Below are 14,580 nucleotides of genomic sequence, written 5' to 3'. Positions count from 1 at the left end.
GGCTTTAAGGAACGATTACTTTTATTCTAGTGCATGAAAGTCTTTAAAAATCAGTCCATTATAGGCATAAATCAGATCAGTGCTTCTCAAAGTGTGGTAGCTATCCCTGGTACGGGGACATGAAATTATTTTAGATAGTGCAGAGATTATCAATAGAAACAATTTCATTTGTGATAGAAAAACTACAATTAGTACCCGGAATTCATGATTTCATGGATATTTTTGCTTGGGAGGCTATTCAGTAGGTTTTAAGTTTCAAATGTATGTTGATTTAAAGAAAAATATTAAATAAGTAACAGTATTGGTGGTATATGGACTAGCAAAGGTAGTTAAGGTGACAGAGGAATGACTCAATGTTGGAATATACTGAATTACACACCCAGTCGTGAAAGGGGGTGAGGGGGAGTGACCGAGTCAACACCACCCTCATCTGACCTCCATTCACCCCAGCCTCCAGCATTTTCATTCCTGAGTTCATAAACTCTCTTTTCAAAATATTTTTGTTCTTTCCTTTTTTATTTTTTTAAAGTTATTTTTCTATTCCCTTCCCCCCCCCCCCCCCCCCAAACTAATTCTTGGGAAGGAGTGATCTCTTGTCTCCCTCCTTTTACAGATGGGAAAACTAAGGAGAAAGCATCCGTTCCAAGACGAAAGGGCAGCTGGTGCCGTGACCACTGCTCTAACGCCAGGGCAGCATTTATTCTTCCCCAAACTCCAGCAAACACTCCCCAAAAACTTATTTCCAGATTTGCACAACACGCACAGGCTGCGATCCGAACCGGTTCGGTCGCCGGGCAGCGAGGGCGGGGAGAAGGGAACAAGCCGGGCCAAAAGCCCTGCCTCCGCGTGCCGCCTCTGCAGCGTGAGAGCTCCGCCAGGGGTGGGGCCCGCGGGTGGCGCGCATGCGCCGACCGGGAGGCGGAGGCGCCGGCCGAAGCGAAGGGCCAAGACGGTGGCCGACGAGGTCGGGCATGGATCACCTGGAACGCTGCTCGTGGTTCTTGAGGGGAACGCTGGTGCGGGCGGCCGTGCGGCGCTACCTGCCCTGGGCACTGGTGACTTCCATGCTGGCAGGCTCGCTCCTCAAGGAGCTCTCTCCGCTGCCCGAGAGCTACCTCAGCAACAAGCGCAACGTCCTCAACGTGTGAGTGCGCCCCGGGTCCCCTCCTCTCCCCGTCCTCGCCGCACCCGGCCCGCGCGGTCGCGATCGGCGCGCCCGGGGTCGCCTCGCAGGACCGCTAGTCCCGAGGAAGGGGCTGGGTTAGCTGCCCTGGTGGCCGGGTCATTGGACTAGGGGGAGTCCTTTTCCCAGTCGTGGCAGCAGCATTTCGCACGCGTGTCAAGACCGAGGGGTCCGGAAACAGCTAGTGCCGCTGGGAATTGGTGGCAGCCTGGCTTGACGGGGCCGGCGGACCGGCGGAGTTGGGTGTGTGGCTCTGTGTGTGCGGGCGGGAAGAACCAGCCCATGCCTCTGCTCCCCGCTTTCCGCCCTTGGAGTGAGGGGTTGGCCCCTGCCCTGTTTGGGAGATGCCCCCTCCGCCTTCCTGTGATAGACCAGCAGCCGTGAGAGAATCCCATCACCACCGTGAAGGACCTGCCTTCTCCCACCCCCGCCTGCGAAGAACCCCCGCTCAGATGTTAAGGCGGCGGAGCTGAGCCTTTGGGTCTATGACTTTTCCCCTGGATTTTCTTGGACCTTTGCAGTCGCGTAAGGTTCATGGCAGTGTCCCAGAAAAGCAATTCCAGCTCAGCTATTGAGACACCGCCTTAAGTCCTCCCACCACACCCTCCACCCCTTTTTTTAAACTCCTAGATTTTAAGTTTATTACACAAAAGCACTTGCAGTAATAAAGGGAAATACTGAAAGAAAAAAATGTCTGCCTTGATCTGAGCCCAGATTCTTTAGATTTATTTAGAGTGCCTGCTGCATCTCCTAGAAGTCAGCCCAACTTTGCTTATCTACTTAAAACCCTGGTTTCTGTCCAGGGTAGCTTCATTAAATGCCAGAGAGGCCTTGGCATTTTCACACTTGGGACTATATATGGGTCCCAGTGAAGAGTTTAGTGACAGGCCCTTGGGTGCTATCTGAGAGACCTTTGGAATCTAGGAAAGAGTCATTCTGTCCTTGGTGCACCTTCCGTCCTCACCCACCCTGCAAGGTGAGGCCAAGAATAAATTACAGGAGTGGTAGTGGGCCTCAAGTCCCTTGTATGTATGTATACCGCAGGTGGTCCCCAGGTCAGCTACCCTTCACAAGCACAGGGGAGGAAGAGACAGACAAGGCAGCTGCTGCTTTGTCTCGCCTGGGTGAGCGCGGAGCCAAGCAGCCTGGCAGACGAGTTCCTGTTGTTTGGGAGTAGCCATGGATTCTGGCATTTTGTTCCAAGCCTCTGTGATCATTAATGGAAGGGAACTAGTGAATCATTAGACCTGGAAGGAACCTTAAAAGTCATTTGGTTGTTTTAACAGCTATGGAAACCGAGGCCTCTAGAGGTGTAGTACTAAGTAAGTCCATGTCAGGGCAGTAGAAGCTTGAGGCACAACTAACAGAAAATAATATCGTGAAGGAGGAATTGGCCCTCCTGGATGGATCTAACACGGTCTTTAAACTCTTGCGTCTGGTGTTGTTCAGGAGCTGGGGGAAGCCCAAGCCACAGTGGGGAAGAGGCTGGACTGTATTACAGCTGAAATTAAACCATACCCAGCTGCCGGACCTTGAGCAGCAGTTAGAGCGACAGAGGGAGACACTTGCTCAGCTGCAGCAGGAGTTCCAGCGGGCCCAGGCAGCCAAGGCAGGGGCTCCTGAGAAGGCCTAACCCTATGGTGGGGGGAAGGGGAGAAGGAGGGAATGAGGCAGCTCTGGGGTCTATACTGTAGCTAATAAAATGTGGAAACGCCTGGCTCTGAAAAATAAAAATAAAAATAAATAAAAAATGTATTTAAAAAAAAAAGAAAAATAAAAGCTATTCTCACTGTTAAAAAAACAAAACAAAAACACACTGTGATGTGGTGGGAAAAGCATGTGCTATGGGGCTGGCCAAACCTTTGGTCCAATCAGTGCTTGCCGATTGTGTGAATGTGACCCTGGGCAAATTACTGAACTTTTCTGAGATTCCTTATCGATAAAGTGGTTAATGATACCTTTCTCCAGCGTAACTGTGTTTTATGGGCAAGTTAATTTTTTTGAAAGCTCCTTCCATTTGACTGATGCTCAATTATTACTTCCCTAAGCAAATAACATAGTGCTTATAATCACAGGCTCTGGATTTGAATCTCAGCCCCACCGATTAAAACTTGCACATTGGGCATGACACTAAAATGTCTGTAAAATGGCAGTAATGCTAGCACCTACTTCATAGAGTTGTTTAAGGATTAAATAATTAATACAATTTAAAATACTTAGTAAGTGAAGCATTAACACTCAAAACATTATAACTTGTTATCCAGTATTCTCGTTTTTCCTTGGGAGTCCGTAGACCAGAGTCATGACTTGTTTCCCCTGTATCACATCCCCTCTCTTCACTTGCACTTTCCTCCTTTGCCAGATATTTTGTCAAATTGGCCTGGACCTGGACCTTCTGTCTCCTCCTGCCTTTCATTGCCCTCACCAACTACCACCTGACGGGCAAACCTAGTCTGGTCCTACGGCGGCTGAGCACTCTGCTTGTGGGCACAGCTATCTGGTATGTCTGTACAACCATCTTCTCCAACATTGAACACTACACGGGCAGCTGCTACCATTCACCAGCCATGAAGGTCAGAAAGGAGCACCAGAGTAAGCTTGAGTGCGACGGGAAAGGAGGCTTTTGGCACGGCTTTGACATCTCAGGTCACTCCTTCCTGCTGACCTTCTGTGCCCTCATGATTGTGGAGGAGATGGCCGTGCTACATGACGTGAAGACGGACCCGAAGCCACTGCCTCCACACTGCCATCACCACCCTGGTCATCGCCCTGGGCTTCCTGACCTTTTTTTGGGTGTGGATGTTTTTGTGTGCACAGCTGTTTATTTCCACGACTTGTCCCAAAAAGTGTTTGGCACCCTGTTTGGTTTGTTGAGCTGGTATGGGACATATGGGTTTTGGTATCTGAAATCCCTTTTCCCCAGGACTTCCTCCCCAGAGTTGCAGTTTAAATTTGAAGCAAGATAGTTATAAGAAATAAAAGAGAAACAAAAGGGATGGCAGCAGGACAACAGCTAATATATTTTTCACTTATTTTACTTAGGTAAATTATTAATATTACTTCAGAGAGGAAGCTTACCAGGCAGTTCTGGTGGATGATGGTAGAGTTGGAGGAACAAGTTTAGTCCCCAGGCTATTCTTGGCAGCATTATCTTGTGTCTCAAGTACCAACCCATTCCAGTCAGGCACTTTTCATCCTTGGCAGGAGTTGACCTTACTCTGGAACCTTTTGTCCCTAGAGGGTAGAGCTAAGGCTCAGTGAGAAAGGTCAGAATTGTGTGGCTGAAGGGGAAGCCAGGCCTCAGGACTCTTAGCTGCTGCCATCTTCCTAATTTTAATTGTCTTTTGATTTTAATGGCTCTTAATGCTCTTATTTAAAAAATATTTCCCTTGTCAATTTTATGTAAGTATTTATTTCAGGCATGGTTCTTTTTAAAACAACTAACTGCCTGCAAGACACACTTGGTTGGAGTATTTGTTTCATTTGTAGAATGTTAAATATTGCAACTTGCTTGTGATTAGCCAACTGAAACAGGCCTGTTGAACTGGAGTGCCTCTGCGACTTAGTATTGTATGGTTTTCACATAATGAACATTGATGATTTCTGTAGTGATGTCTATTAATGTATGTTGGTTTTTGGAGCAATAAGAGTACCTTTTTCTTTTTTGAGTGAATGCTATATAGTTTTTAATAACAACCATGGCATTCATTCTTTGTCTTGAAAATAACTCCAGTGCTGCACTTTGGCATATGCGTAGATTATTTTGAGGTTTTAAAAAAAACACTAATTTACTTTTTATAAACCAAAATCTTGGCTTATGGTATTAAACTGCACCTCATGGGGCTGGAAAGAATAAAACAGGAAAGTGGATGTTTTAATAATAACTTGATGAGTTTTAAAACTAAAGCCAGAGTAATTACTGAAACTTTCCTGATGCAAAATTCAGTAATTGAAAAATTACTAAAACTTCCCTGATCGTTGAACATTGCTTCAGAGGCATATGATAAGTACATTGATCGGTCTTCTATCCCAAGGTATTTTTTACATTTTGGAAACGTATTTCAGAATTAAATAAAATGTCTCCCATTGCATTTGATGGCAAGAAGCTGACCTCATTGCAAAAAATGCTCTTATTAAAGCATTTTTAATGCCCCACCCTCCTCTTAGACCACCAGCAAAACAAAACTACGCCTCTTCTGCTGGGCTGCAAATTGACCTTTTCCCCCTCCTTTGTTGCACTTTTCTGTTTCCAATCTGGTCATTCTGTGGCCTTTACTCCATGAGTGCTGGGAAGGGTTATGACTTCTATCATATCCATCCCACAAAGGCATGTTAACACACTGTCAATAAAATACCCTTGTTCCCTTTTTCCATTCTATCTCCTTAAGCCTTTCAAAACCAAAACCTCACATTTTGGATAATCATCATTGAAGTTGCTTTGATTCTCTTACCTACCCACCCCAATCAAGCCTGATAATAGTATTAACTGATCAATACTACACTTGACTGACTTAACTTAAGCTTAGGTTATTAGGAGCTTGAAGACTGGAAAATCTTCAGGGTAAATTTTTTTTAACTCCACCCCCCATGGCTCCCTCGTCTGTTCAGTTTTTGCTCAGTGTCTGTTCATTGTCTGCTCGTAGTTTGGTTTGTCTTCTTTAGAAGGTACTGGGAATCAAACCCAGGACCTTCCATGTGGAAGGCAGTTGCCCAATTGCTTGAGCCACATCTACTCCCATAAATTTTATTTTATATAAAAATGTATTCAAAATATGTGATTCATATCCCATTGAACTTCAGGTTAACTTGTGTTGGTCAAAATGTGAGCCATAATGTTTTATACCCAAAAGTGGCAGAAATACCAGCAATGGGATTTTGGAGGCATTACTATGTTGATTTGGAAGGGTCGGCAAAATGTGATAGGCCCTGATGAGAGAATTTTTTTCCTTCTCGAGTTTACATCCATAAACTGGGAATGGGTATGGGGGGTGGTAGAGGTTCGTCGAAAGGATCAAAATCTCTCCTGAGTTTCATGTTCAGGACTAACAGGTAACAGGCATAGAGGGACCTGGAAGTTTATTTGTCACACTGTATCTCCAGACATTTTTTCTCATGTGCATCTGATTCAGGCTCACCATTAAATTGACTTACCACAATTTCAGAATTTGGATCTTCTATATTGATTCATCTTTCCCTATTTCTTTTTTTTCTACTTTCTAAATTAGAGTAGTCATGGGCTTGCAAAAAAATCATGCATAAAATACAGGGTTTCCTTATACCACCCTATTATTACTACTCTGCATTGGTGAGGTACATTGTTGCAATTGATGAAAGCATGCTTTTAGAATTGCACTATTAACTATTAGTCCATGGCTTAACTCAGGGTTCACTGTGTTGTGCAGTTCCATGGATTTTTTAAAAAATTTTATTCTACTAACACATATACAAACCTGAAATTTCCCCCTTTTAACCACATTCAAAATGTATAATTCAATTCTGTTAGTTACATTCATAATGTTGAGCTACCATCACCAACATCCATTACCAAAGCTGCTCCATTGTCCCATAATAGAAATGCTGTACATTTTAAACCTTAACTTGCTATTCCCCTACTCCCACCCTATACCCTAGTATTCTATATTATAGATTCTGACTCTATGAGTTTGCTTATTCTGATTTTATACCCAGGCGATCATACTATTTGTCCTTTTGTGACTGTATTTCACTCAACATGATGTTTTCAAGGTTTCTCCATGTTTGTGTGTGTGTCCGAACTTCATTCCTTTTTAGGGCCATGTAATATTCCATTTTGTTTATGTACCACATTTTGTTTATCAATTCATTGATTGATGGACACTTGTGTTGCTTCCATCTTTTGGTAAGTGTGATAATGCCACTGTGACCTTTGGTGTGCAAGTATCTGATCTAGTCCTTGCTTTCAATTCTTTTTGGATATAAACTTAGAAATGGGATAGCCAGGTCATATGGTAATTCTATGCTTAACTTTCTGAGGAACTGCCAAACGGTCTTCCACAGTGGCTTCACCATTTTACATTCCCAGCAGCAATGAATGAGTGTGCCTGTTTCTCCACATCCTCTCCAACACTTGTAATTTTCCATTTTTTTAATAGTGGCCATTCTAGTGGGTGTGAAATGGTATCTCATTGTGGTTTTGATTTTTATGCCTTTTGGCCATTTTTGTATATCTTCTTTGGAGAATTGTCTACTCAAGTCTTTTGCTTTTTTTCTTTTTCTTTTTAGGAGGTACCAGGGATTGAACCTGGGACCTCATACATGCAAAGTAGGTGCTCAGCCACTGACCTACACCTGCTCTGCTTGCCCATTTTTTATTTTTAAGATTAATTTTTTCTTCCCCTCCCCCCCCATTATCTGCTCTCTGTGTCTATTCACTGTGTGTTCTTCTGTGTCTACTTGCGTTCATGTCAGCAGCACTGGGAATCTATCTCTTTTTGTTGCATCATCTTGCTGCATCAGTTCTCCATGTGTGTGATGCCACTCCTAGGCAGGCTGTGCTTTTTTCGCACAAGGTGGCTCTCCTTGCAGGGCGCATTCCTTGAGCATGGGGCTTCCCTATACAGGGGACACCCCTGTATGGCATGGCACTCCTTGAGCGTGTCAGCACTGCACATGGGCCAGCTCACCACACAAGTCAGGAGGGCCCTGGGTTTGAACCCTGGACCTCCCATATGGTAGGCAGATGCTCTATCAGTTGAGCCAAAATCTGCTTCCCCCATCTTGCCCATTTTTAAATTGGACTGTTTTTTTCCTTTGGTCGAGTTGAAGGATTTCTTTATATATATTCTGGATATTAATATATATGTTAGATATGTGGTTTCTAAAGGTTTTCTCCCATTGTGTTGCTTATCATTCTGCTCTTCATGATAAAGTCCTTTGATGCACAAAAGTTTTTAATTTCGATGAGCTCGTTATATATTTTTTCTTTTGTTACTTGTGCTTTAAGTATAATGCCTAAGAAACTTTTGCCCAACACAAGATCCTGAAGATGCTTCCCTATATTTTTTTCTAGAAGTTTTATAGTTCTGGCCCGGCTGCCTCCAAACTGCCCTGGAGAAGGGATGAGGGAGGGGCCAGAAGGGTGCCAGGAACTTCTTCCATGACTCCCAAAGCTGTACTTTCTTGACTGGGGCCTCTGCCCAGCAAATGCAGCCCTTCAGCTGTCCTTTGCAACTCTGAGAAAGTGTGCTGTCTTTAAGTCTCCTTCACTGCCTTTGTCCCGGGAGGGTTGGAACAATGGCCACTCTCAGAGCTGGGTCCCCACTGATCCAAAGTAGCTAATCAAAGCAGTGATCAGTAATTGACCTGTGTCCCCCACCCCCCACCCCCAGTCTTAGGGAAATGTGTTTTTATGTCCCTCTCTGGCACCAGCAAGCTACACCAGGGGCTGGACTCCCTTGCTGCTGCCGCGATACTGGAGGATGGGTACCAGTAACTGCCATGCAGAGAGAGCTATTTATTGATATTTACATGGTAATTTGCCAGCATCTTCCACCTGCTCTTCCCTGGATGCTGTACAGTGTTCTTCTGTAGCCTAGAGTTCTTTAAATAGTTGAGTCAGACAGTTCCTGCCCATTTAATAGTTGTTTTGGTGGAGGGACTAATGCCTGGAGCTCTTCCTACTTCACCCCACACACACACACACACACAGGTACACACACTCATACTGTTGTTCATGTCTTAGTGTTCTTGCCTTTTCCTTGGGAACATGCTCTCTGTCACTGTAGACAGCTGTGTTGTAGTTGAGAGAGTTTGTACTTGGGCAAATGTGAGATATTGGTAGCCACTGCTTACATCTGTGTGACCATGGGCAAGCCTCATTTTCCTCGTCTCTTAGGTGGAGATGAAAGCTCTTAGCATTAAGGGAAATGATGCCTGTAAATTGCCGGCATGTGTGCTTAGAAGGCAGTAACCCCTCCACCTCCACCTTAGCTAAGCTTTTAGAACTCTTTGGCTCACGGCTCCTCTAGAGAAGATGGGGAACTAACATTTTTTGTTTTGGGTGCCATTTGGGTTCTGGGTCTCCTGTTGAAATAGTCTTGTATTGTCTTGTGAAAAGTGTCTATTGTCCCCAGTGTGCTGAACAAGAGGCTTTTGGGGGTATCTGTGATTACAGAATATTGCCATCATTGTTTTGGCTCTCCGTATTGAGTTTCAGTTACTGGTGCCGTATTTTCCACATGCATCTGTCATTGTCTGGGTACCAGATTGTATTTAGAGAATGGCTCTTGCCACTGTTAATATACACACAGATCGTGTGTGTAAACAAGCAAATTAAAGTAAACTAGAGATAATGAAATCTCACATTCCATTGTCTTGTGTGTTCCTTTTCAATACCCTTAAGGATGTCCAGAGCCCAGTTAACTTCTCCCACTTTATGAGAGTCAGCTAATTCTATTCTGAGCTACTCTTACATACAGGGTATTATATGGCTTCACTTTTCCCCCCTCGATCCTGTAAACTAAGTATATGTTCAGTCATTTAAGTAGTACTTAAATACTTTGTTATTTCTTTGAATTATTCCTTCCCTCTCTGACGTATTTTGTATCTTACACTCCTGAGGTCTTTCTGAGCCAGATTTGGGATCAGTCCTTTTGGCAAAAGGAGAAGAGACCTCATGGAAAGAACACCAAAGAACAGGTGCAAAGTTCACTCAAATGAGGTCATCTTTGAAGATACTTTGTAGCCCTGGAGGCCAGTGCACACATGAGGGCTCCTTACGCCTTTTGCTGCTCACTCATCTGTCAGCTTGACCTGCTTGGCACCTCGAGCTGTAGGGTCTGTCGAAAGCTCTGTAGTTCCAGGATGAGAATCTCCTCATTGCAAAACTTCCCTGTTGTTGGGATTCCTTTAGCAGCAACAAACACTTCTTTTTTTAAAAAAATATTTATTTATTGCCACCCCCCCTGCTGTTTTTGCTGTGTTGCCTCCTAATTTTCTCCCCTCTAGGATTAACCGGGATTTGATCCTAGAGACCTCTGATGGGGAGAGAGGTTCCCTGTGATCACACCACCTCAGTTCCAAACACTTCTTGATTTCATCCTGTGAGCTAGGAGCTTGGGTGGAGTGATCAACTCCCTCTCCTGTGGAGTTTTTGATCAAAGTCCATCCCTGTGTGCCTCCCCTGTGTGCTGGGATTGCAGAGGTGAATCTGATAGGTCTATGCATTTGAAGAACTTTCAGTCTTGTAGAGAATACATAAGGAACAGTTATCACCATAAAGCGTTCCGAGTTCTTGGGCAAGGTTAGGACTTTGGAGCATAGAGCAGGGAACAATCAGATTGCCCAAAGACTCGGGATATTTTCACAGGAGATAATTCTTTTGGGTTTTGAAGGTTAAGGAGGTGTTCAAGCAGTTATGGCAGAAAAGGGGAATACAAGACAGTGGGAACAGCATGTACAAAGGCATATAGATAGATAGATATGTTACCATGATTTTTTTGAAAATTTTATTTTATTTTATTTATCTGGGGCCTCCCATATGGTAGATGGGAGCCCAATCACCCGAGCCATATCCACCTCCCATATTACCATAATTTTTATTCAGATATCCCTTTTCAAGAAACCTGTCTTCCCTCTCATTTTCAAAAGCAACTGAGATTGAAGAAAGGTAGACTTAAAGGAGGACCATCAATGGTGATTATAGATGCACCTGCTATTATGTGAAGCACGTTAAGCTAGGAGTTAGAATACCTGACTATGAGCTGGGTTCTGCCACTGTCTTTTCTGCCTTTCTTTGTGACCTTGAACAAGTCATTCAACATGTCTGGGATTCAATGTCCTCATCTAAAAAATGATGGGGGATAGGCTGGATAATCTCACCAACTCTTCTAATCTCTACTCTGTTTCTCTGTTCTGCTTGAGGAAAAGTTCTTCCCAAGCAGGTCATGGCTTTTATTTTAGGAAACAACATGAAAAGAAACTCCCTGTCAGAGCTGAGGTGACAGCTGGTTTCCCTATGGGTGATGGGAGAGCCGTTCTCTGTGTTCCCTTCTTCCCTCTCTCACTTTTCTTTGCTTCGACAACCTGATTGTGTGGGTTCATAAGGACTTACTGGACACGGGGGCTGAACCTAGTTCTCAGCAGAAGGGGTTGCAGAGGTATTAAAAAAGAAGGTAATTAAGGGAAGCCCTGTGCACTTTAGACACCTTCAGAAATTGTCCCAGAAACCCCCAATATAGTTTCTTACCCTTAACTCAGAAAACAGATTCTCTCATATCATGGTGGTAGGGTGAATTTGCACTTCCTTTTAGATAGTAACTTTGTTGTATCAAAATTTTGATCTCAGTCTGGAGATGTAGGCTATGGAAATGTTTGTAGAAGTGGTCAAATATATAAGGATTTTATTGTAGTTATTGGTAACATTGTCAAGAACTCAATTGCCATTCAGTTAAATAAATTATGGTAACTCCATTATGGAATACAATGCAGTTCCTACAAGGAATAAATGATGATTTCCCTAGTGTGGAATGTGGAGGCAAAAAGACCTGGATTGAAGCTATCACTGACAGTTGGGGGTCTTTGATCAAGTTGATCTCTCTGAGTCTCTTTTTTTTTTAGGTGTTTCACCTCATTCAACATGTACTCAACCCACAGTTGAGCACCACGTATGTGCCTGGCACTGTGCTCGACTCATGGGTACAGCACTGATTCAAAGAGAGTTCCTTAAACTCTCTGGCCTGAGTTTCCTCAGCTGTAAAATGGGGATAATACAAGTCCCTACCTCACAGAGATGTTGTGAGGATTAAATGGATTAATATCTGTAAAATGCTCAGAACAGGACCTAGCATATGGGAAGAACTTAATTTTTTCAAGCACATAGTAAGTCCTCAATGTAGCATCATTATGATAATTTACTGGTAAAATCAGGGAAAAGAAACCCCAGATATGCTAATATAGATTTTGCTGAACTTGGAGGTAGTTAAAATGAACAGTTAATGAGTGTGGAAGGCCCTACATCCCAGCAATCTGGCACAGAAATAGAGTCCCTGAGACTCCACAAGCTGATGACAGGATTAACTAGGGAAAGAGTGAGAAAGTGCACATGCTGAGATGAAAGGACACATCCTATCCATGGTGCCCTCTTAAGCTGAGGTAAAGTAAGTCCCCTGGTGTGGCACTTGGCCACTCACAGCAAGCCAAGGGTTGCTCAACTCTGATTCCCAAGTGGCTCATTTTCGGGGACTGTGGAGCCTTATCACAGCGCCCTGCCACTTCTCCTATCTTCTCTGCCAGGGGAAGAGACTTGTCTGAGTGCCTAGTAGGTGAGTAGGTACGAGAGCCAAGGAGCCATCCCTGATTAACAGCTTAAATTCTGGAGCAAAGTTATTTGGGTCCTGCCCAGACAAGCTGCTGTAGCCCATTACTTACCTCACTCTCCTCCCTCCCAACCTTCTGCCTGCATTTCCTGAGCTTGCTGCAGCGCCAGGCACCCCCTGTGCTACTGGGGAGCAGTGCAGGCATGAGTGAGTCTGTGTATGAATCAACTGTCAGCTGGAGTTACTTTCATGTAAGGGAAGAAGCACTGAACCTGGAGCCAAGCAGACCTGGGTTCAAATCCTGTCTGTCAAATCCTTAGCTGTATGATCTTGGACAAGTCACTGAGCCTCTCTGGGCTTGTGACTCATCTATGAAATGAAATCTAAGAAACGTACATTCTGTTTCACTGGTCTTTGATTGGCTTAAAGATGGGAAAATATTTTTATGTGCTTTAAAATGCCACGCACCTGTGAGGGTTGCTTCATATTGAAGAATGTATCTTTGCTTCCTGGATGTCCCTTTCAGAAGCCTGGGCACTCCTAACTGAAATGACTTCGTATCCTCAATATAATTATAAACATTGAATAAACTTAATAACAACTAGCATTTGTTCAGTGTATTGTCTTTCCTGCTAGTTCCCTACAGTCTAGTCCATAGAGAAACAAGATTCTAACACATCTTGTTTCATATCCCAGTTCTGCCCCTGTATTAGTCAGCTATTGCTGTAATAATGTTAGGTAACAAACCTCCCCAAAACTCAATTGCTTTCAACAACAAATGCTTACAGGTCAACTGCAGTTCTGCCATCCTGGCCTGGGCTCAACTGGTCATCTCTGCTAAAGGGGCAGCAACTGTCTGGGCATGTTCTTCTCATGATGATCACTGGGGCACCAAATCATAAGCCGATCCAGGCAAGCCTATTTAAGCCTATGCTCACGTCTCATCCTACTGGCATTCCATTGGCTGGAGTAGATCACATGAACAAGCCCAGCATCAACAGGACAGGAAATAAACCCCACCCACAATGGAAGGAGTTGCAAAGGCTGTGGATGTTTCATTATATTAGAGAGGACCAATAATCCAATTAACCACTGTGTCCTTGGACACTTTAACTCCTTTTGCCTCGGTTTCCACATCAGTGGAGCATAGAAATCTATGCTTTGCAGAGTTAGAAATAATGTGTTAGATATGTTGGAGTGACTGGGGCATTCAGGTCTGACTGCCAGTGAGGAACTGATGAACTGGCAAAGATAAGACCATCAGCAGCAATTACTGTCCTCCCAATAGGAATCCTGTGGATGTTGGTGAGACCTTCTCTCACCCATTGCCACAGTCCCAGTGGTGATCTTATCCACAGTCCTGACTAGACTGAACTCTGATAGCCACACATCCTCTTCATCTCTGCGTCCCTTGGTGATGACTCAGAACACCAGGCAACTGATCACTCTGAGTTTGACATATTGACTCTCTTCCTGTCCCCACCCAGGATCCTTTCCATGACATTGAGAGACAGTGTGGCCAGAGATAGGACTCTAGCTCACTCACAGTGGGATCCTCTCTGTGCTGGTTTGGAGTCTTGTGGACCCCAGAAAAGTATTTTCTTAAGCTAAGCCATTTCTGTATGTGTAAACCTGTTGTATGTAAGATCTTTTGGTTAGATCACTTTTACGGCCTTTTTGGACTACTTCGGTGAGACTGACCTAGGATGGGTCTTGGCCCTCTTGCTGGAGTCTTATATAAATGGAGAAATGAAAACAGAAACACACAGAGAAACAGAACTGTAAGCTTTTACCCTGCTGTGTGAGAGAGGACTCCAGGATTGCCTACAGCTGCAGAAAGATGGAGAAACCCCTAAGAGGCTGAGAGAGAGACCAGAGACTAGAATCAGCTGAGCAGCTTGAAGCTAAAAAGAAGAGGCCCAGGGAGAGATGAGCCATATGCCTGATCGCCCACAGCTGAGCTCTGGAGAAAGTGAGTCTAGCCTGCCCTACAGACTTCGCACTTGCCGGCCTCCACAACCATGTGAACCAATTCCTTAAAATAAATATGTATCTGTGTATTGATCTGTTGCCCTACCATCCACCTCTCCATCCTATTGGTTT

The 14,580-nt window shown here is 44.2% G+C and overlaps 1 protein-coding gene across 1 annotated transcript; it reads left to right on the top strand.

Moving 5' to 3' along the window:
* The first annotated feature begins 893 nt into the window (after window positions 1-893).
* On the top strand, window positions 894-9,523 carry FITM2 (fat storage inducing transmembrane protein 2). The gene is given in 5 exon segments (XM_012529164.3): window positions 894-1,144; window positions 3,546-3,906; window positions 3,908-3,991; window positions 3,994-4,095; window positions 4,097-9,523. Coding segments are annotated over 5 exon segments (855 nt in total). The 5' UTR covers window positions 894-902; the 3' UTR covers window positions 4,163-9,523.
* The last annotated feature ends 5,057 nt before the right edge of the window (window positions 9,524-14,580 follow it).

The sequence above is a fragment of the Dasypus novemcinctus genome, chromosome 24 (genome assembly GCF_030445035.2).
Source record: "Dasypus novemcinctus isolate mDasNov1 chromosome 24, mDasNov1.1.hap2, whole genome shotgun sequence".
NCBI lineage: Eukaryota > Metazoa > Chordata > Mammalia > Cingulata > Dasypodidae > Dasypus > Dasypus novemcinctus.
This window is presented reverse-complemented; position numbering and strand designations above follow the sequence as displayed.